This window comes from Achroia grisella, unplaced genomic scaffold (assembly GCF_030625045.1).
Source record: "Achroia grisella isolate CSIRO2021 unplaced genomic scaffold, CSIRO_AGI_Agris_v1 utg461, whole genome shotgun sequence".
In the NCBI taxonomy this organism is placed as follows: Eukaryota; Metazoa; Arthropoda; class Insecta; order Lepidoptera; family Pyralidae; genus Achroia; species Achroia grisella.
Genome location: NW_026712871.1, coordinates 1482188 through 1506609, shown reverse-complemented (window position 1 = coordinate 1506609; position 24422 = coordinate 1482188). Strand labels below are relative to the sequence as shown.

At 34.5% G+C, this 24422-nt stretch overlaps 1 protein-coding gene across 1 annotated transcript; it reads left to right on the top strand.

The window, feature by feature from the left end:
- The first annotated feature begins 5632 nt into the window (after positions 1–5632).
- On the top strand, positions 5633–13839 carry LOC131845260 (dentin sialophosphoprotein-like). Its single transcript, XM_059194299.1, has 8 exons — positions 5633–5665; positions 7169–7205; positions 7770–8900; positions 9311–9529; positions 9936–10148; positions 10624–10941; positions 11117–11329; positions 12530–13839. Exons 1-8 carry the CDS (start codon positions 5633–5635, stop codon positions 13837–13839), a joined length of 3474 nt encoding a protein of 1157 aa, XP_059050282.1.
- The last annotated feature ends 10583 nt before the right edge of the window (positions 13840–24422 follow it).

Below are 24422 nucleotides of genomic sequence, written 5' to 3'. Positions count from 1 at the left end.
TGGACCAATTTTGATGGGACTTTTTTTGGAAGGTAGCTGATGTAATAAGGAGTAACTTAGGCTACTTTTGTTTAAGAATAATAAAGTTAAATTCCACGCGGACGTAGTCGCGGGAACAGCTAGTACATATTAATAATATATATACACATAAATAATTTATTACTTACCCACAAAAAATGCCGGTTTTTCTCAACTGAAGCACAAAACAGAACTGGACTGAGGGGTAGTGATAAAAAAAGATGACTTGGTGTGGCCGAAATTGTCCTATAGGAAAAATATTTATTATAAAAATTATACATCAATGTACTTTGTATTTGATTTCCACACTATATATGTAACTTATTCAAATACTAGTCTTTCCACGGAACATCCGACATGCTACGACCTAATTGGTTTTTTATTATAAAATCTATATAACAAAATATTTCGAATTTAACTTTAATTTTGATTACATACATTACACATTTTATTGATTTATATACATTATATAACTTATTCAGGTTTACTTACACGCTACAAAATATGTTTTCCCGTTGCAGAAATTGTTCTATAAGAATTTTTTTGTGACAAAAACTTTTTGTTCTATCAAGGAATTTTGAATTTAACTTTGATTTTAAAACACTAAATAAACTTATTCAAGTACTTGAATGTCCACGGAACAATCGACACGCTACGAAATATGTTTTGCAGTGGCCAAAATTCTAATATTCTAAATTCTATAGGAAAAATCTTTTGTAAAAATCTACATATAAAAGAATTTCGAGTTTATTTTTAATTTTGTTTTCGACATTATATAACTTATTCAGGTATACTTAGTTACAAAAGACGCTACGATATAGTTCTATAATAAAAAATCTTTATTACAAAATCTATATATCAAAGAATTTTTAGTTTATCATCCATTTTGCAACACTGTATAACTTAGTCAGTACTTAAAATATATCTACAGAACATACGAAACGTTACACCACTCACACTTGACTGTTTATATTTAAAACAAAAGACACGACGGAAAAAAACGTAATAGAGTTGTTTAAATATAAATGATAACGCATAAAAAGAATTGCGAGCACAATATAAATATATATATATATATATATATATATAGGAATCAATGGTACATATAATTCTATCCGCTTCATTTTTAATTTACGTAAGTTCGATCATATCTCCTCTTCGTTCACAGTTTAAATGGCTGCCTATCCGTTATCGTAGAAATGTCCGTATTTTATGCACTCTCTATTCTATTCTGTACGATCTAAACTATCCTGAATATATTAGCAGCAAATTTCATTTCCATGGGGACAACACCATTCGCTCTCTTCGCACTACTAGGAAATTATTATGTGGTATAGTGATGCAAATCAGCACGTTCAGTAAAAGATTGTGCGAGTGTACATTTTGTATAACGACACGTAGGTCACGCGGTACCTCATATATATAGTTTATGTAATTAGTGTAAGCTAGAGTAATTCAAGATGTAACAGTTAATATACAACACACCCTACTGTGTGTGTTTACTCTCACCACCGCTCCTGTCATCACAATTACTTCATATCCTCTCTCATTTGTCTAGTTTCGTCCATTATTCTTTCGCCATTCAGGCAATCAAACTTTGGAATTACTCCTTCATATCAAAACAGCCACGAGTAGATTTTCTTTCAAACGTAAATTACGGGAACATTATATATACTTGTAACCTTTTCTATGTCCTGTTTTTTATTTTTACGTATACGTTTTTTTTTATTTCCATTATTGTGGCAGTACATGATATTTCATTGTCAGATTATTAAATATGTATTTATGTATGGTTTATGTATGTATATATATATATGTAGTTTTTTATTCATATATATTTTTATGTGTATCGTTTAATATATTTTTTATATTTGCACCATCAACAATTATTCTCTGCACCACCCATGGTTGACTGGTAGATAATGCCGCATGGTGTTAAGTACGCCATATGTACTTTCAATTATGTGCATTAAAGTTTTAATAAATAAATAAATATATATATATGACAACCATTATGTTCTACCGGTATAGCATACTAGAGTATAATCCAAACATTTGTATTTGAATATAGAAATTAGGGGGGGATGTGGGGAGGTGGAGGAGGGGGGGGGGGGGTAAATAATTGTATAATCTGCTTACGCAATATCTTGAACGGCTCCATACATATATATTTTTTCATAAATAGTCTGGCCATAAAATATTGTTACTAAAAAAACTATTTTTTTCAACTTTTTAATTATTTTTGAATTTGGAACACGTATATTATTTTAAAAACTTTCGATTTGAGCATGATGGAAGATCGCGGAAAGTGGCAAGAGCTCCACCGACAAATTATGAATTTATATTATGAATGAAATTAATGTTTCGACTTTGCGCCATTTAACATATTTTTTCGTGTTGATTATAAAATTACAACATTAAATTCAAATTAAATTCAAATTCAAATTCAAAAATCATTTATTCATGTAGGACATTTTAGCCGCTTATGAACGTCAAATTTTTACATTCTAATTTTATTTTTTTCCCTACCGTCCAGTTTGGTATATAGATCCAATCGAGAAGAACTGGCAAGAAACTCAATTGAATTACTTTTTTTTTAAAGCCAGTTTATTTACAATGTGTATTTATATAGGTGTCTATGTCTAACATTAAATGAAAATTCAGTGCATGAAAGAAAATAGGATTGCAGTGATCGCGTTGCACAAAGTGGGTATGGAGCTGTCGGTCATATTCCGGACACTTCAAAAGCTTGGTATCAGCTGTATGTTCGTATATCATAGTTTCAATAGATACAACACTTCGTCTGTCGAATAGTTCAGAAATCTATTGAGTTAGTTACGCAATAGACAACTTCAAAAAACCTTTGCTTCCCAATACATTTATGAAAATATCATCTATGCCATAAGGAATATAGACAGTTTCAAAAGAGTTAGTGATTGCACTAATAAAAGCTTACGTAACAATAACAAACTGATTTTACCTAAATGTCGTTTGGCTAAAGTTAGTAATTCGTTTTATGGCAATTGCGTAAGGTTTTACAATAAAATACCAGAGTCTGTTATAAATCTGCCAGAAAAAATATTTAAATGTCAAATAAAACAGTTCCTTTGCAAAAATGCTTACTGTAAAATTGAAGAATTCGTTAACGATAATAATGTTTTTATAGAAAAATTTTAAATCTATAGCACTGACAGTATTATCTGATTACATTAATAATGAGTGCGTAGCGACTTCTATGTTGATTATCGCATGCCTCTTACTTGTTATACTGTAATTATTTATATAATAAAAAAACATATTAAAAAGAGCAACACACAAGTTTCTTTCTCATTCTTCTTGTGATGAATCTGCATTCCGAATGAGTGGTAGAATCAAAATATGACTATTCAAAAATGGTTGTAATGAGTTTATTTGAATAAAGATTATTTCTATTTCTATTTCTTTGACATATTATATTTGAGACAGAACAGAGTTCGTGGGGTCAGCTAGCATTGAAATAGGTACGAGTATAATAAAAAACATAATGTGCTGAATATAAAAAACATATATTTCGTGTATCTATAAAAAATAGTTTCAATTGTTGACTCAGTTGTTATTTAACAATAGTCCAGTTTACTAATTATTGAATTAGATTTATTTTTTCCGTTAACATTGACCTATTTCGAGATACTGTTTTTAAAATTTTTAACCATAAACATTGACATTTTTTTTTTATATTGTTTTACTATTTTTTATTGTTATTAGTTGTATATAACCGTATCATCATTATTACATAATATAAAATAAAGTCGCTGTCGCTGTCTGTCCCTATGTATACTTAAATCTTTAAAAATACGCAACAGATTTTGAAGCGGTTTTTTTTAATAGATAGAGTTATTCAAGAGGAAGATTTATATATAATACATGTACATCCGTGCAAAGCCGGGGCAAGTAGCTAGTACATTATATGAACAGGATATTTAGCGAGTGTTAATTTAAAACTCATACTTTTTTTTTTCTGGATATTTGTAGTACTTACAGAACATCGCTATACAGCTATGATGCGCTCGTGCTTCTACTGCGGCTGCGCAAAATTGTGAATCTGTGACACATTACGTTTTGCGCGGGAAAATAAATTCATTCATTCATTCATAGTCACAGGTTCCATTCCTCAAACATTTGTATTTCTGTATGATTGTTTGTATCGGTGTTGTTGTTTTCTACGTATATTATGTACCTATCAATTGTATAATACTCATAAGCTCACAAGCTCTGCTTGGTTTGGGACTAGATGGCGCTGTGTTAATTGTCCTTGGTAAAAAAAATCAAATAGTTGAGACTGAGGTACGTAAACATATGATTTTCACAGTCTACGAAACAATAACACAAGCTCGGCTTGGTTTGGGACTAGATGGCGCTGTATTAATTATCCACGGTAAAAAAGAAGAAATAAACGAGAGAATGGTGCACCCGCCTGCGCTAACGGTTTACGCTGGCGGAGCACCAGTGGAGGATGATAGGATGAACATAAGGTCAGGTCAGTTAGCACATCGTGACAAATTCACCAGGAATTTATCAGGGGGAACCGCGTGGAGGTCAACCTGACATGGTACATTGCTAGCAATGGGGTTATGAGTCCACACTACTAACAATCCCCTGGGAGTAGGACTAGATTGCGCTGTGTAAACAAAAATAAGTTAAAGTTAAGTATATTCTTGGGTAAAAAAACAATAAGTTAGACTTAAGTATTCCTGGGTAAACAAAAGTAAGTTAGAGTTAAGTATTCCTGGGTAAACAAAAGTAAGTCAGACTTAAGTATTCCTGGGTAAACAAGAGTAAGTTAGACTTAAGTATTTCCGGGTAAATAAATGTAAGTTAGACTTAAGTATTCCTGGGTAAACAAAAGTAAGTTAGAGTTAAGTATTTCTGGGTAAACAAAAGTAAGTCAGACTTAAGTATTCCTGGCTAAAAAACAATAAGTCAGACTTAAGTATTCCTGGATAAACAAAAGTAAGTTAGAGTTAAGTATTCCTGGGTAAACAAAAGTAAGTTAGAGTTAAGTATTCCTGGGTAAACAAAAGTAAGTCAGACGTAAGTATTCCTGGGTAAACAAGAGTAGGTTAGACTTAAGTATTTCCGGGTAAATAAATGTAAGTTAGACTTAAGTATTCCTGGGTAAACAAAAGTAAGTCAGACTTAAGTATTCCTGGCTAAAAAACAATAAGTCAGACTTAAGTATTTCTGGGTAAACAAAAGTAAGTTAGACTTAAGTATTCCTGGATAAACAAAAGTAAGTTAGACTTAAGTATTGCTGGGTAAACAAGAGTAAGTTAGACTTAAGTATTCCTGGGTAAAAAAAAAAGTTTGATGCTACTATTGCTGGACTGGGATGTCGTATTAGAAATACTATTTACAGAGTTATTTATAGGTTTCAGTATGGTCCTCTTACCCACGAAAGCAACTTTTTACACTCTGTGAAAGTAAATAGTTACATGCGGAACCCAATAATAATGATAATTAAAGAACAAATTAACCGTAGAAATGTGACGTTCATATATGTGTATACAGCTTTTATTTCTTTGTAACGAATTCATATAAAAATGGCCTTCCGACAACATTATTTCGAAGTTGCAAGATGAGGTTCACCGTATTGCTTGTGGCTTTAGCGGTAAGTATTGATTTCACATATCCGGAAAAATTTCCGGATTAACATTCAACCGTAAAGGCAGTATTTTACATATAGTTGTTAGCGAATTTCCAATGTAACGTAACGGTGCTTATGTCCTTCTGTAATCGATTAAATAAGTCGGAGTTTCATCCTTATTAATTTTGAAAATATACGTAGAAAACATTTAATCATAATAACAGCATTTTACCTATTGTTATTAGAGATTTTCCAATGTAAATAAACGGTACTTATGACCTTTTGTAAAGGAAAATGTCAGGGATCTGTCTTTTTTAAATTTGGACAATATATACTGATTTTATAAATTGCCTTAGAGAATTTCCAATGTCGTGTAACAGTACTTATGTCCTTCTGTAAACGAAGAATAAGTCAGGATTCGATCTTTTTAAATTTGGAACTAACTTTAGAAATAGCAGAATAACTTTCAACAATAATAACACCATTTTACATATTGTCATTAGAGAATTTCCAATGTAACGTAAAGGTACTTATGTCCTTTTGTAAATAATGACATAAGTCAGGATTCGATCTTTTTTAAATTTGGAACTAACTTTTGGAAATAGACAGAAAATATTCAACCATAATAACAGCATTTTACATAAACCAGAATAACATATAATTTAACATATCCTTATTAATTTTGAAAATATAGGTAGAAAACGTTCAACCATAATAACAGCATTTTACATATAGTCATTAGAGAATTTTCAATATAACATAACGATACTTATGTCCTTCTGTAAACGAAGAACAAGGTAGTGTTCGATCTTTTTTAAATTTGGAACTAACTTTTGGAAATAGGCAGAAAATATTCAACCATAATAACATCATTTTACATATTGTCATTAGAGAATTTCCAATGTAACGTAGCGGTACTTAGGTCCTTTTGTAAACAAAAAAGAAGTTTGGTTTTTGATATTTTTAAATTTGGAACTAACTTTGGAAATAGCCAGTAGATATTCAACCATAATAACAGCATTTTATATATTGTCATTAGAGAATTTCCAAAATCAATGAAACAGTACTTAAGTCCTTTTGTAAACGATAACTTAAGTCAAGTTAGTACTTCTGCTCTATTTGAAATGACCATAGTACGATATTCAATTAGTCCTTTTTTGATTATGGAATGAACTAGCTGTGCCCTCGTTTTTACCCGCACGAAATTTATATATTTGTGTTATTTTGATAGCTATATTACTGTAACTAAACTGTAAATATGCTTCATCACAATCCCTTCAGTAGTTTTTGCGTGGAAGATTAAGGAACATTCATCTACCCATCCATACTCACAAACTTTCGCGTTTATTATATTACAAAAAATTTCTATTGTTTTTTCAAACTAAAATCAATTTTAATTTCTTTACTTTTTAATGTAAAATGATTACATTTTTCTGAAAAAATCCGATAAAAAGATTTTCTTTTGACTAGTCAATGTAATATTTATTGTAATTAATCAATAATTGAATTTTTTTTTGTTTTATGCAGGCTTTTGTGGTGGCAGTACACGCCCGTCCACACAAAGGTTAGTATTATATTATCTGTGGTATAATGACTGTCAAAGATAACTGGGGACAAAGTGCCATAGACGATTTTGCTAAGTTCTAGTTTGCTTCCAAGCATTTTGCAGTATTTTTCATTTTCTTTTAATGCTTCTATTACCTAATGGATTTTGAAATATGTACGCTGGAAATAGTAGAATATGTTGACACCTATTTTTATAGAATAGAACAGAATAGAAAATCATTTATTCAAATAAACTTAATTTAAGCACTTTTGTATAGTCAACAATTTTTTTTTAATCTACCGCTTATTCTGTAATAGCTACAAATTTATTGTACCCATATTTTAACAAATGAAAAATAATAATAATCATTACTATTTAATTGAAATAAATCTAGAGTTATATAATGTCTACCTCAAATTATTGTACATTAAAAACATATTTAAAAAATAATATACATAATTAACCATAAAAAAAAAATGCCGGTCCCTATGTGAGTAATGAAATTACTGAACGCAATCTTCAACGTGTGAATCTTCATCTGTTAACTAAAACTGGAAATCAAATTGAATCTTGTGCTTACAGATGATTGTGGAGGCGACAGACCATTAGGCCCAGGCATAAACCCAGGCGGACCTATCATTATTGCACCAGGACCCGGCAAAGGAGGCTCGTCATCTTCTAGCAGCAGTTCCAATAGTAGCTCGAGTAGCAGCTCTAACAGCTCTGGTAGATCCAGTGAAAGCTCAAGCAGTCGCTCAAGTAGCAGCAGTGGCTCGAGTAGCAGTTCCGAAGGGAATGAATCATCGAGCTCTAGTAATAGCGACGCAAGTAGTAACTCCAGCAGTCGCTCGGGAAGCAGTGAGAACAGCTCAAGCAGCAGTCGCTCAAGTAGCAGCAGTGGTTCTAATAGCAGTGGTTCTAGCAGACGTGGATCGTCTAGTTCTAGTAACAGCGACTCTAACAGCAGCTCTAGTAGTAGCAGCCGTAACTCGGGTAGATCAAGCGAAAGCAATAGCTCAAGTGACAGTAGCTCAAGTAGCAGCAGTGGTTCTAGCAGGCGTGGATCGTCAAGTTCTAGTAACAGCGACTCTAACAGCAGCTCTAGTAGTAGTAGCCGTAACTCGGGTAGATCAAGCGAAAGTAATAGCTCAAGCGACAGTAGCTCAAGGAGCAGCAGTGGTTCTAGCAGGCGTGGATCGTCTAGTTCTAGTAACAGCGACTCTAACAGCAGCTCTAGTAGTAGCAGCCGTAACTCTGGTAGATCAAGCGAAAGTAATAGCTCAAGCGACAGTAGCTCAAGGAGCAGCAGTGATTCTAGCAGACGTGGATCGTCTAGTTCTAGTAACAGCGATTCTAACAGCAGCTCTAGTAGTAGCAGCCGTAACTCGGGTAGATCAAGCGAAAGTAATAGCTCAAGCGACAGTAGCTCAAGGAGCAGCAGTGGTTCTAGCAGACGTGGATCGTCTAGTTCTAGTAACAGCGACTCTAACAGCAGCTCTAGTAGTAGCAGCCGTAACTCGGGTAGATCAAGCGAAAGTAATAGCTCAAGCGACAGTAGCTCAAGGAGCAGCAGTGGTTCCAACAGACGTGGATCATCTAGTTCTAGTAACAGCGACTCTAACAGCAGCTCTAGTAGTAGCAGCCGTAACTCGGGTAGATCAAGCGAAAGCAATAGCTCAAGTGACAGTAGCTCAAGTAGCAGCAGTAGTTCTGGTAAGTTATTTTACTATTACTTTACACTTTAAATTTTTAGTAGATTTATATTTGGATATTCACATTCTATATCATTTTAATAGATACTCCATTTTCGAATTGCTCCGCTGCACAATCAATTTGCTTCTATGGGGTATGGACCCCAAGTTGGGAAACATTGATGTAGACAATTGATGAATGTATCGTAGACTCTAGCTCCTGCTAAATTCCATCTGCAAATGATCATACATCCTCTATTATACCAAGTGAAATCATAGGATAAGAAATATGACATCTGAGTTCTCCATACTGGCAAAGCATTACCGTAGGACTTTCTAAGTCATTATGATCCTGCATTTTGTACCTTTACTTCGTGACTTTTTACTATACATGTATTTGAGCAGACATAAATTTAAATGATTTATTTTTAGGACCAGGAAGACGCCCTGTACCAATAGTTCCACTAGGTCCCGGACCAGTCATTGTCGGTCCTGGCCGTCCTGTAAAACCTGGTCGTGGTGGCAGTTCATCCAGTTCCAGCAGTGACTCAAACAGCAGCTCCAGCAGTAACAGCAGCTCTGACAACTCGAATAGCAGCAGTTCAAGTGACAGCAGCAGCTCCAGCGAGAGTAGCTCAAGTAGCAACTCAGGTACGACATGAAACTCCTTAGGGTTCCTAATCTATACTGATATTACAAGTGAAAGATGTGTGTTTCTGCATGTCTGTATGTTTAATACCTTTTCTAAAATCTTAATAATGTTCTACAAAACCGAACAATGGCTAACTTTTATCTTCAAAGAATATTCTAAAACGGGCTAAAATAGGGGATGATAGTTTTGCAGAAAAAGTCGCGGGTAACGCCTAGTAGTATAAGCAGTAACATTTAATGCATGCAATAACATGTTTATATTTAATATTAACATACGTTTAATTAAATTTTATTTAATGAAGGATCTTCTCCGAAATATAATTTTACAATAAAAGATGGACTGGAAGAAACACGAATGCCTGGTTACTATTACAATGTAAAATGTAACAACTTTTTTTAATTATAGGTCCTGGAAGGCGTCCCAAACCAAGAATCCCATTGGGACCCGGTCCAGTTATAATCCCAGGCCGTCCCAGACCTGGTGGCAATGGAAGTTCCAGTTCCAGCAGCAGCAACTCAAACAGCAGCTCCAGCAGTAACAGCAGCTCTGAGAACTCAGACAGCAGCAGCTCAAGTAACAGCAGCAGTTCCAGCGAGAGTAGCTCAAGTAGCAACTCAGGTAAGTGTGTTCTATGAAATTGTAATGACAAGCAAACTATCTAATAGATGGAAAGTAGCAAGCATCGCTTACATACATGAATTTTTTTCATTGAAGTTCTTCTTCACGATGATAGACATTTTCTACAAAGTGTCAAACATATTTGTCAAATTTTTCAGGAGCTTTTATACTAGATTGTTCTCTTCGCTTAAATATATCATCCTCTCCTGGTAGAATTAGCATATCAATTGTATCAATATTATTAATATTTACTTCAATTAAACAAATTGATGATTTGTTTATATTCTTCAATATCTCCGAGTACGACAAACTCTTCATCTAAAATCTAATAGCAGTTGTTTGTTTTAAATACGAATGTGTATCTATATCTAATCTATAATACAATCAATATTTAGCAGCTAAGACAGAAAAAACATTTATCATTTCTAGAAAAAGCCGTACAATTTTCGAATATGAATCCTTTTATTTATTTCAGGACCTGGAAGACGTCCCAGACCTCGTCCCGGACCTGGCCCCAAACCTGGCCCATGTGTAAATCCAGGAGGTCCTATTATAAGGCCTGAACCCGGTCCAATTGTAGTAGGACCCGGCCGTCCTGTCAAACCTGGCCCAGGCCCAATTATAATTGGCCCCGTACAGCCTATAAGACCTGCCGGTGGTAGCGAAAGTTCCAGCTCTAGTAGCAGCAACTCAAATAGCAGCTCCAACAGCAACAGCAGCTCTGATAACTCAGAGAGCAGTAGCTCAAGTGACAGTAGCAGTTCTAGTGACAGTAGTTCAAGTAGTAACTCAGGTAGGTTTCCTTTAGGCCATTAGATAAGTGATGAATGTGTACGCGTGGCGTACCGATTTCGAACCGATTTTCGTAAAATAATCTATGAAAATGTGAAAAAATGTTGATGCTTCCAAAATGTATATGATGACTGCTCGTACATAACAATTAAATTGATAATTTTATATATTTATAGGTCCAGGAAGACGTCCTAGACCAAGAATCCCATTAGGACCCGGTCCAGTTATAATCCCAGGCCGTCCCCGACCAGGTGGCAATGGAAGCTCCAGCTCCAGCAGCAGCAACTCAAACAGCAGCTCCAGCAGTAACAGCAGCTCTGAGAACTCAGACAGCAGCAGCTCAAGTGAAAGCAGCAGTTCCAGCGAGAGTAGCTCAAGTAGCAACTCAGGTAAGTGATTGTCACGAAATTTCTGACCCAGTAAATGTTTTGCCATATTATTTAATCTTCTGTGATAATTACAGTATGGTAGCACAAAATGAAAACCATTTAGAACTAAAACTTCCGTAACCTCTTAATGATAATTCCAATACATAATAATTAATTACTGCTATTGATTCATTTTTTTATACCACAGTGTGGTGGTGTATTGACACAGTTTTTTTTAATAACTATGATTATCTTGATTCAACACAAGAAACGAGTTCGAAAAACTTGCGTTTTTATATATTATATAAATGTATACAGTCAAGCAATTACATTTTTAAGAATTTTCACATTATTTTGTGTGATGTACCTATAGCTATAGTTATATATTATTTGCAATTATTTCCAGGACCTGGAAGACGCCCCAGACTTCATCATTTAAATATTTGTTGTTGCAGATTTTTTCTTCATAGCAAAACCAGTTCAGACCGTCTTACAACCCTGTTTACCGGTTTACATTAAAAAAGTTGGTGGCGGGATATTCTATAAACATTAAATGATAACAGCATACTTTTTTTAGTAACAGCAGCTCTGAGAACTCAGACAGCAGTAGCTCAAGTGACAGTAGTAGCTCCAGTGACAGTAGCTCAAGTAGTAGCTCAGGTAAATAAAATAATACTGACTAATACTATAAAACTCTAGTACTCTTCAATCTTCTTGTGATAATTACAGTATGGTAGCACAAAATGAAAACCATTTAGAACTAAAACTTCCGTAATCTCCTTATGATAATTCCAATACATAATAATTAATTACTGCTATGATTCATTTTTTTATACCACGTTGGTGGTAATTGACACAAATATTTTTTTAATAACTATGATTATTTGACTCAACTCAAGAAACGAGCGAAAAACTTGCGTGTTGCTCTTTTAAATAAATGTTGTTCCGAATTACATTTTTAAGAATTTTGTCTGTATTTTGTGTGATGTACCTACTATAGTTAGGAACTTATTTGCAATATTTGTAGGAGTTTAGTGAAGCTTCATCATTTAAATATTTCTTTTGCAGATTTTTTCTTATAGCAAAACCCGTTCAGACCGTCTTACAACCCTGTTTACCGGTTTACATTAAAAAAAATGCTTGGTCTGAACAGGATATTCTTTAAACATTAAATGATATGATAGACTATACTTTTTTTAATTGTATGACTTCTATTTTTAGGATCTGGAAGACCTAGACCTAGACCTAGGCCAATTGGCCCGATCAGACCCAGACCCGGTCCAATTATAATTGGACCTCCTATTAGACCTGGCGGCGGTAGCAGTAGCTCAAGTTCCAGCAACAGCAATTCCAATAGTAGTAGCAACAGCAGCTCTGGTAATAGTAGCTCTAACACCTCCAGCAATAGCAACAGCAACAGCAACAGCTCCAGCGACAGTAGCTCAAATAACAACGAAACGAACAGCAGCGCCAACAGTAGCAGTGGATCAAACAGCAGCAGCAACTCAAGCAGCAATGAATCTAGCAACAGCAGCGCCAACAGTAGCAGTGGATCAAACAGCAGCAGCAACTCAAGCAGCAATGAATCTAGCAACAGCAGCGCCAACAGTAACAGCGGATCAAATAGCAGCAGCAACTCAAGCAGCAATGAATCTAGCAACAGCAGCGCCAACAGTAGCAGTGGATCAAACAGCAGCAGCAACTCAAGCAGCAATGAATCTAGCAACAGCAGCGCCAACAGTAGCAGTGGATCAAACAGCAGCAGCAACTCAAGCAGCAATGAATCTAGCAACAGCAGCGCCAACAGTAACAGCGGATCAAATAGCAGCAGCAACTCAAGCAGCAATGAATCTAGCAACAGCAGCGCCAACAGTAGCAGTGGATCAAACAGCAGCAGCAACTCAAGCAGCAATGAATCTAGCAACAGCAGCGCCAACAGTAGCAGTGGATCAAACAGCAGCAGCAACTCAAGCAGCAATGAATCTAGCAACAGCAGCGCCAACAGTAGCAGTGGATCAAACAGCAGCAGCAACTCAAGCAGCAATGAATCTAGCAACAGCAGCGCCAACAGTAGCAGTGGATCAAACAGCAGCAGCTCAAACAGTAGTCAATCAAGTAACAGCAGTAGTGGCTCAAATAGTAACAGCTCAAGCAGTAGTCAATCAAGCAATAGCAGCAGCAACGGTTCAAACAGCAGCAGCTCAAACAGTAGTCAATCAAGCAACAGTAGTAGTGGCTCAAACAGCAGCAGCTCAAATAGTAGTCAATCAAGCAACAGCAGTAGTGGCTCAAATAGTAGCAGTGCAAGCAGTAGTCAATCAAGCAATAGCAGCAGCAACGGTTCAAACAGCAGCAGCAGCTCAAACAGCAGCAGTAGCTCTACCAGCAGCGGTAGCTCAAACGGCAGCAGATCCAGCAGCAGTTCCAACAGCAGCAGCAGCTCAAACAGCAGTTCGAACAGTAGCAATAATTCAAACAGCAGTAGCTCGAGTAGCTCAAACTCTAGCAGCTCTAGTTCGTCTTCAAATTAAATCGCGATTAAAGAATTTAATTAGACTGAGGGGGAAAATGATTTTCATGTTAATTTAAAATGTCTGGTTTTATTTTTTTCATTCTGGATGATTTGTTAACTTTATGTTTTTAAATGAATTATATAATAAAGGTTTTATCATTGCAATACAGTATTCGTTGATTTTTCTTTTATATAACCATGATGGTAATTAAGCATATGGCTGATCTGATGGTAAACGGTTACCGTAGCCTCAGGACGCCTGAAACACCAGGGGAGTCATGTGCCCTTTGCCGACCTTTAGGATATACCCTTCTCGAAAAACCCCATGCTGTAGTCACTAGAGAAAATCTCGGCAGGTAGTTCATTCCACAATGTAAGTGTACACGGAAGGAAGCTCTCTGGAACCGCACTGTCCGAGACAACTTAGGTTCTAGCGTGTGGGGATGAATTCCCTGTCGATAGCAAGCGGTGCGGTGGCAAAAATAAATTTCTTATCATCCGTCTGCGCTAATGGTTTACCCTGGCGGGGTACAGTGGAATCTGATAGGTCAGGTCAGTTAGTTCATCGTGTTATCTCCAGGAATTTATCACGATGGTTTCCAGGGGGAACATGACATGGCACATTGCCAGCAATGGGGTCATCACTCCACATTACTATCATTTCCCTTTTCCCGACAGTGAGTATTTAAAATGCGAAAGTTTGTGAGTATGAATGGATAACGGATTTTAGTTAAACTTTACAGTAATCTTTATTCTTACTAATAAATGAAAAAGTAACTATATGTCTGTCTGTCTACCTTGCTTTCATGCTAAAACTACTCTCACAATTTAAATGAAATTTGATAAAATAAAATTGGGCAGATAGTCTCCGAGGAAGGACATAGGCTACTTTTTAATGCGAAATAAGGGTTGTAAGGGGTTGAAAGTGGAGATGCAAAGTTTTTTTTTATTTTGTTCTTTGGAAAGAGGCTAGTGTTGCCTATTATGCCACTAAAAACAGGAAACGAGACGGGATAATGGAAAGGAACGGGTTAAATTTTGAATATACTCGGAATTAGTGATCATGGGTTTTAAAGTTTAATGTTATTATGGGAAATATAAAGACGCAAGAGATTTATAAATTATAGGACTTAGGATGAGCTAATAGGCATACAATGGATGAAGGAAAAGGAATTTCTAATGAGGTGAGTGTCTCTATAAATGAAGAACGATCGTAAGAGGAGCAGGAAAACACAATATGATTTAGATCACCCACATCTCCACATTCACAGATATTATTGTCTTTTATACGTAGTTTTGTTAAATGTTCAGGGCTGCAAACATGACCAATTCGCATACGAATCAAAACACTAGTTGATCTTTTATCAAGATGTAAATTGAAAAACCACGGTTTAAGAGGTATAAACGGTTGGACTAAACAGTACTGTTTCCCTTTAATTTTGCTACTTATTGTCCAATCTTGACTCCATAAATATGAAGACAAGACAGATGCAAAGTTATCTTATGCGGTTGAATCATATAAATGCGTTGTATATATCATTTGTACAGGCAGTGCGCATGCGAAGTTGCGCGCGCAACTATTTATTGTCAATCTGTTGTCTCCTTAAAAATTTAAATATATAAACGTTTGCTCTGCAATTTCATTTAATAAATACATAAATATAATCCTGGTACAGCCTATAACTGGTGACCTCACTCTTGGACAAGAACGTAAGAATATATTATTAATATTTTTCAAGAATGAAACTACATATAATATTAGCAATTTCGTCGATGTATATGAACAACATTTTCCATGATTCCTTGGAAGAAACAACACCTACCGTTTCATCCAAGCTATTCAGAGTCGGAATACGCATTCCCTTCTATTTAAAAGAGCCAGAGATATGGTTTACGCAAGTAGAGGGACAGTTTGCAATTTCGAATATACAACCAGATTTAACAAAATTGAATTATATTATTGGGTTAGTTTATTAAATACCTTACTAATATTATGAATATGAAAGTAACTCTGACTGTCTCAATTACATGCCAAAACTACTGAACCTATTCAAATGGAATTTGGTTCACAGATAGTCTAGACCAGAGGTTCCCAAACTTTTTTGTGTCGTAGACCTCTTGCCATCTTTTTCGGTTTTGGGTAGACCCCCCATTCTTACCTGGTATTGATTTTTTGTAAATTTCTAATTGTAGTAAAGTTTAGTGTTAAAAACATAAAGTTAAAACAATAAGATTACCACTGTCGTAGACCCCTTGCAGTTTGTCATAGACCCCTGGGGGTCGATATAGACCACTTTGGGAATCATCTTGAGAAAAGCCATAGGTTACTTTTTAATGCGAAAAAGGGTTGTAAGGGGTTGAAAGAGAGGATGAAAGGTTATATAGAAGTATCATCATTTTTTAAAGTAGGAGCTAACATCTCATATTATTGACTATTAAATATAAATCAAGACAATTTGGTTGGAAGGGTTAAAAGGGGAGTTGAGAGGTTGAAGGGAAGTATAGTAAGAAGCAAGTTTTAAAACTAGAAGTTTGAAACTTACTTTTTAGACTAATGATACAAATAAAAAGGGTTGAGAGTGAAATACATTTTTTTTAAAAGCCAGATTATTTACAATGTATAGGTATTTATATAGGTGTCTATGTCTAACATTAAAATCCCGTGCATGAACAACTATTGCCATGCACGCTCGTCATTCAGGTAATCGTTTAGTGAGTAATCATTCAGGTAATCGTTTCTCTTTTTTGGCCTTCCTCTGCCCTTAGTGAGTAATAAATAATAAATAGGCTTTGCTCAGTAAATATGATGTAACAGATGTTTTGAATTTATTTAAAGGTAAAATTCCAATATATCCTTTGGTATCTTATTGTAAATTTTTATAATTATTCCCGTAAAAAACCTATTGACTTTTTCTAAACGATACTTATGCAATTGAATAGAAAATAACCTCAAATAAACTTACATTGAAGTACTTTATATTTTTAATGATTGTTATAATACTCATATTTTAACATCGCACATACAGCGTAGCTGTACGCGCTCGTCATCCTACTGCGGCTGCGCGCCATGCAATATTCTGCATCTGTGGTGCATTACGTTTGCGCGGGAAAAATAAAAGACTACAAAATGGCGTCTTCTGCAGACATACTGATAAACTGTTGTACTCCTGTTTCCTAATTATTTTAGACTGTTCTACATAACTTTATATGTCTGCAATTTACTTTTATGTCAATATACTACTTTAATATATAACAAAAAGAATATAAATATAACCCCTAGTTTCTTTTTTTTATATATTAAATATATGGAACAGGCAAAGATCCTTAGACCGTACAGCCTAGTCTACATATCTAACAATAATAATGACTTTTTTTTTAATGTTACCGATTATTTACAAAAGGAAGGAACAAGATACTTGCATGTTGCCTTTTTTAATAAGAAAAAGATTTTCTATAAAAGTAATGCTCTAGCATACATTTGCTGAATTATTTTTATTAATATAGATAAAATATATTTCACATTTATTAATAAGATAACGTTAATAGCCCCCACAGATTATAAATACTTGTAAGTGACAAAATATAAATCATTCGGTAATTACGCGGCACGCGTGCGAGGGGTGGCTCAAATAATGGTATCCATGCGTAGATGATTAGAAAAAAAAACAACGACACCGCGCCGGTGTCAAATGACTTTTGAATTAGGATTCGAACGTCAAATTAACGGTTTTGCCGCCTCTTTTATAAGGCTCGTGGTACACAGTGCTCTAAATAACTTGTTATGTAGTTTTAAAAAAATATTTATTTTAATATCAAAGAATAATCTTGTGTTATTGTTTTGAAGTCTTCTTTTTCCTTTGTTCTGTTGTTTTAGTTTGACATAAAAAATGTCCTATATGAATGGGACACTTGTTGTCAAACATCATTATTACGAGTACTATCCAGAGTTTACTATATATAACATATTTTACCAGGAGAATAGATTTTGTACATTAAACTGAGACCATATGCAAAACCCAGACGTGCTTTTATAAATAGACTAGTGGATTGTGAATTTTGGTTATTTTAACGTTAAAATTATATACACTCTGGAATAAGGTGTGTTTCAAACAATGAAATAAAAATCTTATATCGACGTAGAGATTCCGGAGTTTACTTGCCTTATAATAAAAACATCTCTTACTTTGTAATATTAGTAAGTAATATATATATAATGATCAATGTACAAAAACGGAGTGGATAGTTAAATAACTAGAGTATTATATGTACCCTATAACTATAAATATACTAATTAACTAATATTATAAAGAAAAGTATACAACAATTCAAAAATGAATTTCAATATGGTAATAGATGTATGTAATTTTAAAGAAAGACTCAATTGTTTTTTAATTTTAAAATCTCCTAATTATTTAAAAAAGGACAGAAACATAATTGTCAATGAGTGTCTATGACATAACTTTTTAATTGTCTGTTTTTAATATAATTGTCATTGATTTCTTTGTAGTGTAACGATGACAGTTCACGTACCTATATTAATTATATATCTGATCTAAAATAATTCATTTTTATTATTTATATATCTATTGTTATACACAAAGTTATGTCAGAAACAATGAGTAATGGGCTGTATATAATTTTAAAATAATTCGACTGAATTACAATCATAGCATATAATAATATATATATAAATAAAATTGGAGTGTCTGTTTGTAATATGTATTGAAATAACCTTTGTTTACTACATGAATATGAATATAATAAGTTACACCAAAATAACATTTTTTACAATGTTTGTCTGTCTGTTTTTTCCGGCTAATCTCTGAAATGGCTGGACCGATTTTGACGGGATTTTTTTAGCTGGTAGCTGATGTAATAAGGAGTAACTTAGGCTACTTTTATTAAAAATAAAGTTAAATTACACGCGGACGAAGTCGATGGTACAGCTAGTAATAATATATATGTGTAAGTTCATAATTAAATTAAATTGAATATTAAAAATTAACTCTTCCCTCTGTAATATTGTCTGAACTATATATATTCCTAGTGTGTGTACAACCTAATTAAACAAGGTCACATTACATGTGTCAAAGTTCCCGCCTTTTTCTGACACAACTATTTTTTTATTTTACTTCTTAATTGAAACAGTTCCGTGTACAATTAAACAGGCACAGAGCATACTTACGTAAAGTTATAGTGTTAGTTATTTATATATCTAATTAACGGCCTCGATGGTCTAACTGTTTAGCATACAGCCTTACTTCCAGTGTTCGTGCGTTCGATTCCTCGCACGGTACAAAATTTGCATTAATGAGTATGATTGTTTATATCTGTCTGAGAGTTTTCTAAGTATATCATGTATGTATTTAGAAAAATGTCAGTTGTCTAGTACCTATAACACAAGCTCTGCTTAACTTGGGACTATGTGAGTTAGCCTGGGTTATTATTATTCTTAAATACCAAACTTAATAAAACATAACAATAATAATCTCAGGACAATTCACACAGCGCCATCTAGACCCAAGTTCAGCTAGCTAAAGCTTGTGTTATGGGTACTAGATAACTGATACAAATACATAAATATTTTTTTCCGTAAATACATACATATTATACATAGAAAACACCCAGACCGATACAAACAATCATACTCGTGAATACAAATGTTTGTGCCGTGCGAGGATTCGAACCCGCGACCATCGGTCGTAAAGCGGTGTGCTAGATAATAATTGACAGATAATAATAGTTATATTACAATATAAGTGCGTTATGATGGTTATAACATACAAGGCCGAATTTCAGCACGAGCCAAAGGCAGGGAGTGTTATAGAGCCGAGTGTGTTAAGGGGGTCTTCCTATGTGACGGCCTGTTTTTTAGGGATATTTTAGGATTTTTTTTCTACGACCAGTAAATATTTAGAGCTTCAAGTTTTTTATCATTTATTAACACATATTTGGACAGTATAAATATAAAATTTCAGCTAAAAATATTCAGTCAAACTAGAGTTACAGCGCTCTGAACACCCCCGCCTCGAAAAAAAGAGCTCCCACTTCCTCCACGATTCCGGCTGATCGGCTTATCTGAAAAAAAAAAAAAAACGGCGTTTTAATTTGTAGGCTTAAAAGCACGGAATGACCTATAATCAAATGAATATAAAAAAAATTGGATTTTTGATAGACATTTTAAATAAAAGTTGCAAATTAGGCGTTTTTTTTTTTTGTTTTTTGCTATAAAAAAATCGAAGTTTTGAAAATTTTCGATTGATAATAGTTCATTCCATGCGTTTACATATATTGAGTGTACCCTGTAAATTTCAAGTAATTCGGTCCAGCCGTTTCTGAGATACAATGGAGGAAAGTTTGAAAAACACAGTTTTGAGAAAAACGCGTTTAAAGTTTCAAGTCCGTTAAAAACTATTAAAATATCAACTTACTCTCAATCGGCGATGCCTGGTCCATAGAGTATTCCTTCCTCTTCCTCGTGAAACTCTTTTAAAGCAGATTGTGTTTGAGTCAATCCTGGCAACGACATCACTTACGCGCCGCTCAGAGCGTAAGATTCGCTTTTCATCCCGTTTCTCAACATACGCTCGACCAACAGGGCATCCCATTTTTCAAAACCTTCATTAAAGATAATAACTTCATCTATACATATAAATAAAATCGTTATTGTTTTGTGTCTCTAGATAAATCTTCGTCTGTTTGTAATATTGGTCCAAATATCCGCTTTTTACAAAATACATGCATATGAATATAAATGTGGCGTCATTGCTACATCAAAATAATATTTTTTACAATTTAAACTGTATAAACAAATATATTAATAAAAGGGAGGCCAGGTATAAAGCCGACGGTACACAATGTCTCTGTTTGTTCCCTGCTGTATCTTTAATAATTTTCTGAAATGGCCAGACATGGAACGATTTTTTCAACCCATCACATAGGAAGACTTTTACACACGTTATCGGACGTTTTTCAGGTAGCTGATGTAAATATCCGCTTTTTACTACATGCATATGAATATAAATGTGGTACATACATCAAAATAATATTTTTTACAATTTATGTCTATCCTGTCTGTCTCTCGTTTGTTCCGGCTAATCTTTGAAATGGCTGAACCAATTTTGATGGGACTTTTTTTGGAAGGTAGCTGATTATTTAGAGCTTTTATTTTAGAAAAATAAAGTTAAATTCCATGCATAGTGATCTATTAACGCACAGCCCAAACCACTGGACGGATCGGGCTGAAATTTGGCATGCAGGTAGATGTTATGACGTATTCATCCGCTAAGAAAGGATTTTGATTAATTCTAACCCCTAAGGGATAAAATAGGGGATGAAAGAATGTATGAAACTTTGTAAATTTCAAACCGATCGGGCTGAGACTTTGCATGCATAAAGCTACTATGACGCAGACATCCCCTAAGAAAGGATTTTGATAAATTCCACCCCTAAGGGGATAAGTTAACGCGAGCGAAGCCCCGTGCAAAAGCTAGTGCTTTATATATCGAAAACTGGTGATATTATATCCACTTTACGAGTAAGTGTCTTGAAAGTGTATCATCACCATCATCTCAGTCCACTGCTGGACAAAGGCCTCCCCTAAAGATCTCCACGACGATCGGTCCTGCGCTGCTCGCATCCAATGCCTTCCAGCGATCTTGACCAGATCGTCGGTCCAACTTACTGGAGGCCTTCCCACGCTGCGTCTTCCGGTCCGCGGTCGCCACTCGAGGACTTTAATGCCCCAACGGCCATCTGTCCTACGAGCTATGTGCCCTGTCCATTGCCATTTGCCACTTCAGTTTTGCAATTATTTTTTAAAATGTATATTACAGTATAATTTAATAATTCCCCCATTCATTTACGAAATAATCACTTCTGATTATTGCAATGTTTTGACATTTCGGCCATTTTGGTTATCGTTGCGGAACCGCGAGGGGACGAATTCGAGGGTTGCAATTAGGGTTGTCACTTTTTATACAGTTAAAATGAATTGTATTTTATTTTTATACCAATGTATATAAAAATAAAATACAATATATTTTTCTTTGTTATTACATTTAAAAACATTTTTTATTGTTTTTTTTGCAGTTTTACTCATGAATACAAATTTGTTTATTTTTACGGTGATGGTTTAACATAATCTATATATATATATATATATATAACTCAAAGGTGACTGACATAGTGATCTATCAACACAGCCCAAACCACTGGATGGATCGGGCTAAAATTTGGCATGCAGGTAGATGTTATGACTTAGGCATCCGCTAAGAAAGGATTTTGATTAATTCTACCCCCAAGGAGATAAAATAAGGGATGAAAGTTTGTACGAAAGGACTTTCTAGAATTTACTAGGACTACCGTCCTCATAATATCAAATATTGAGGATATTTGATATTATGAGGACGGTAGGGGAAAAAATTATAATGTAAAAACTTGACGTTCATAAGCGGCTAAAATGTCCTACATGAATAAATGATTTTTGAATTTAAATTTGATTCCTTAAAGCAATCATGTAAGTATAATGTAGAACAAGTTGAGAAATTTATAGATTTGTAATCCAAGCGTGTGAAGTAAGGACGAGTAGAATAATAAAAGTAAAATCACCACAGACTATTAACATTTCTATTATCTATGGCCGCACGTGCACAGATAGAGTAATTTGATAGTGATGTGTCGCGGTTGCTTACGCCTACATAATTATATTAAGATAAAATATAAATGGAATTGGATATTCGTATATTCATATTTTTGTAATGAATGATAATGTAATGTATTTGATTTATTTACTAGCTGTTCCCGCGATCCACAAGACTACGAGAACAAAGTTCTCGTAGTCTTGTGGATAGAAGGCTGAAAATTTAGGGTTGTATGTATTTTAAATGACACATTATAAAACAATGCAAAAATGAAATATAGTTTTGGGGTGAGCCACCCTTACTTAGGGTATAAAAAATAGTTATAAACCTATTCTCAGACCTACTGAATATACATATAAAAATTCATCAAAATCGGTCAAGCGTTTTCAGAGGAGTATAAACATGAAAGCTGTGACATGAGAATTTTATATATTACTAGCTGTTCCCGCGACTTCGTCCGCGTGAAATTTACCTTTATTTTCTAAAATATAAGAAATTTTCTAAAATAAAAGTATGTAGCCTAAGTTATTCTTTATTACATCAGCTACCTGCCAATAAAAGTCCCGTCAAAATTGGTCCAGCCGTTTTAGAGATTAGCCGGAACAAACAGACAGACAAAAATTGTAAAAAATGTTATTTTGGTGTAGTATTTATATTTATAGACATGTAGTAAAAAACGATTATTTCAATATTACAAACAGTCACTCCGATTTTATTTATATGTGTAGATTTATAATTCTTTATTGCACCTATATTAAAAGCAGATACATAAAAAAATACTGCAATATATCAAAGGAAGAAGAGTTATGTCCGTATTATCCAAAACTTTTATTTCGGATTCGGTTACGGTTATGAATATTTTTTTATACCGAAACTATCGGATATTCGATATCCGATAGTTTCGGTTACAATTACCCTATTTTTTATTTTCATTGGGTTGATTGAGCTATTGTCAGATGTTTGTAGCACCTATAGCACTGCGACCTACATAGATCTATTGTGATCCTTTTTCAAAGTTCGCTACCTAGACCCGTCAGGGACAAGAAATGAAGGATATTCTTAAGAGCGATGGTTTTTATCTCCTCAGGATAGAGTGTGAACTTTCCAAAGGAGATATTTCGTTTATGCATGATGGAGTTCCCTAACATTCCTGATAATAAACAGATTCTGTCAACATCTCAAACTGATATTTTATATTTAAAACCTTTAATACATATAATATTTATGGTATTATGCACCCGCTTGTGCTAACGGTTTACACTGGCGGGGCACCAGTGGATGATGATAAGATGAACATGAGGTCAGGTCAGTTAGCACATTGTACCAAGTAAAATTTTTATTTCATGGATGATAATGGAATGACGCACCCGCCTGCGCTAACGGTTTACGCTGGCGTGGCACCAGTGGAGGATGATAAGATTATTAAAATCACTATTATCCTGACGACTTAGACGTAATGGCAGTTGATCAGGGAGAGAAACACCTCAATGCCTATTCATGCTCATCTCTTATTTGTTCTTATTATAATATCAACACTCCATCTTTTTCGCTCCAAAACTCCCGCTGCCTCCGTTCAATCATCCGTCATGCACTTGTCAATGTCACACAGATTACTTTGGCTCTGGCCTCTGACGTTCCGTTTCAGGATTCATGATTATTGACTTTACCATTTTTAATTAATGGTGCGTCACAGGCAAGATGAACATGCAGGTCAGTCCATAAATGTTATAAATTAATCAGAAATATAAAATATCAGTTTGAGATGTTATACAGAATCATTGTTGGCATTTATCAGTCCACATTATTAACAATCCCTTTTTTACATACAATTCACGCATAAACGAAATGACATAAATACTTAGATGAGCATGAAGTGAGGTCAGCACATCGTGGTAAATTTATTATTATGATTCTTTCCAGGGGTAACAGCGTAAGGCGGGTGCGTCATACCATTATCAAA

What these genes read in the sequence shown, in the direction of transcription:
- LOC131845260 (XM_059194299.1), top strand. Translation starts at nt 5,633, where the DNA reads ATGAGGTTCACCGTATTGCTTGTGGCTTTAGCG. An exon ending in AAGTAGCAGCAGTAGTTCTG is followed by an intron (nt 8,901 to 9,310) that starts GTAAGTTATTTT and finishes ATTTATTTTTAG; the next exon opens with GACCAGGAAGACGCCCTGTA. An exon ending in TAGCTCAAGTAGCAACTCAG is followed by an intron (nt 9,530 to 9,935) that starts GTACGACATGAA and finishes TTTTAATTATAG; the next exon opens with GTCCTGGAAGGCGTCCCAAA.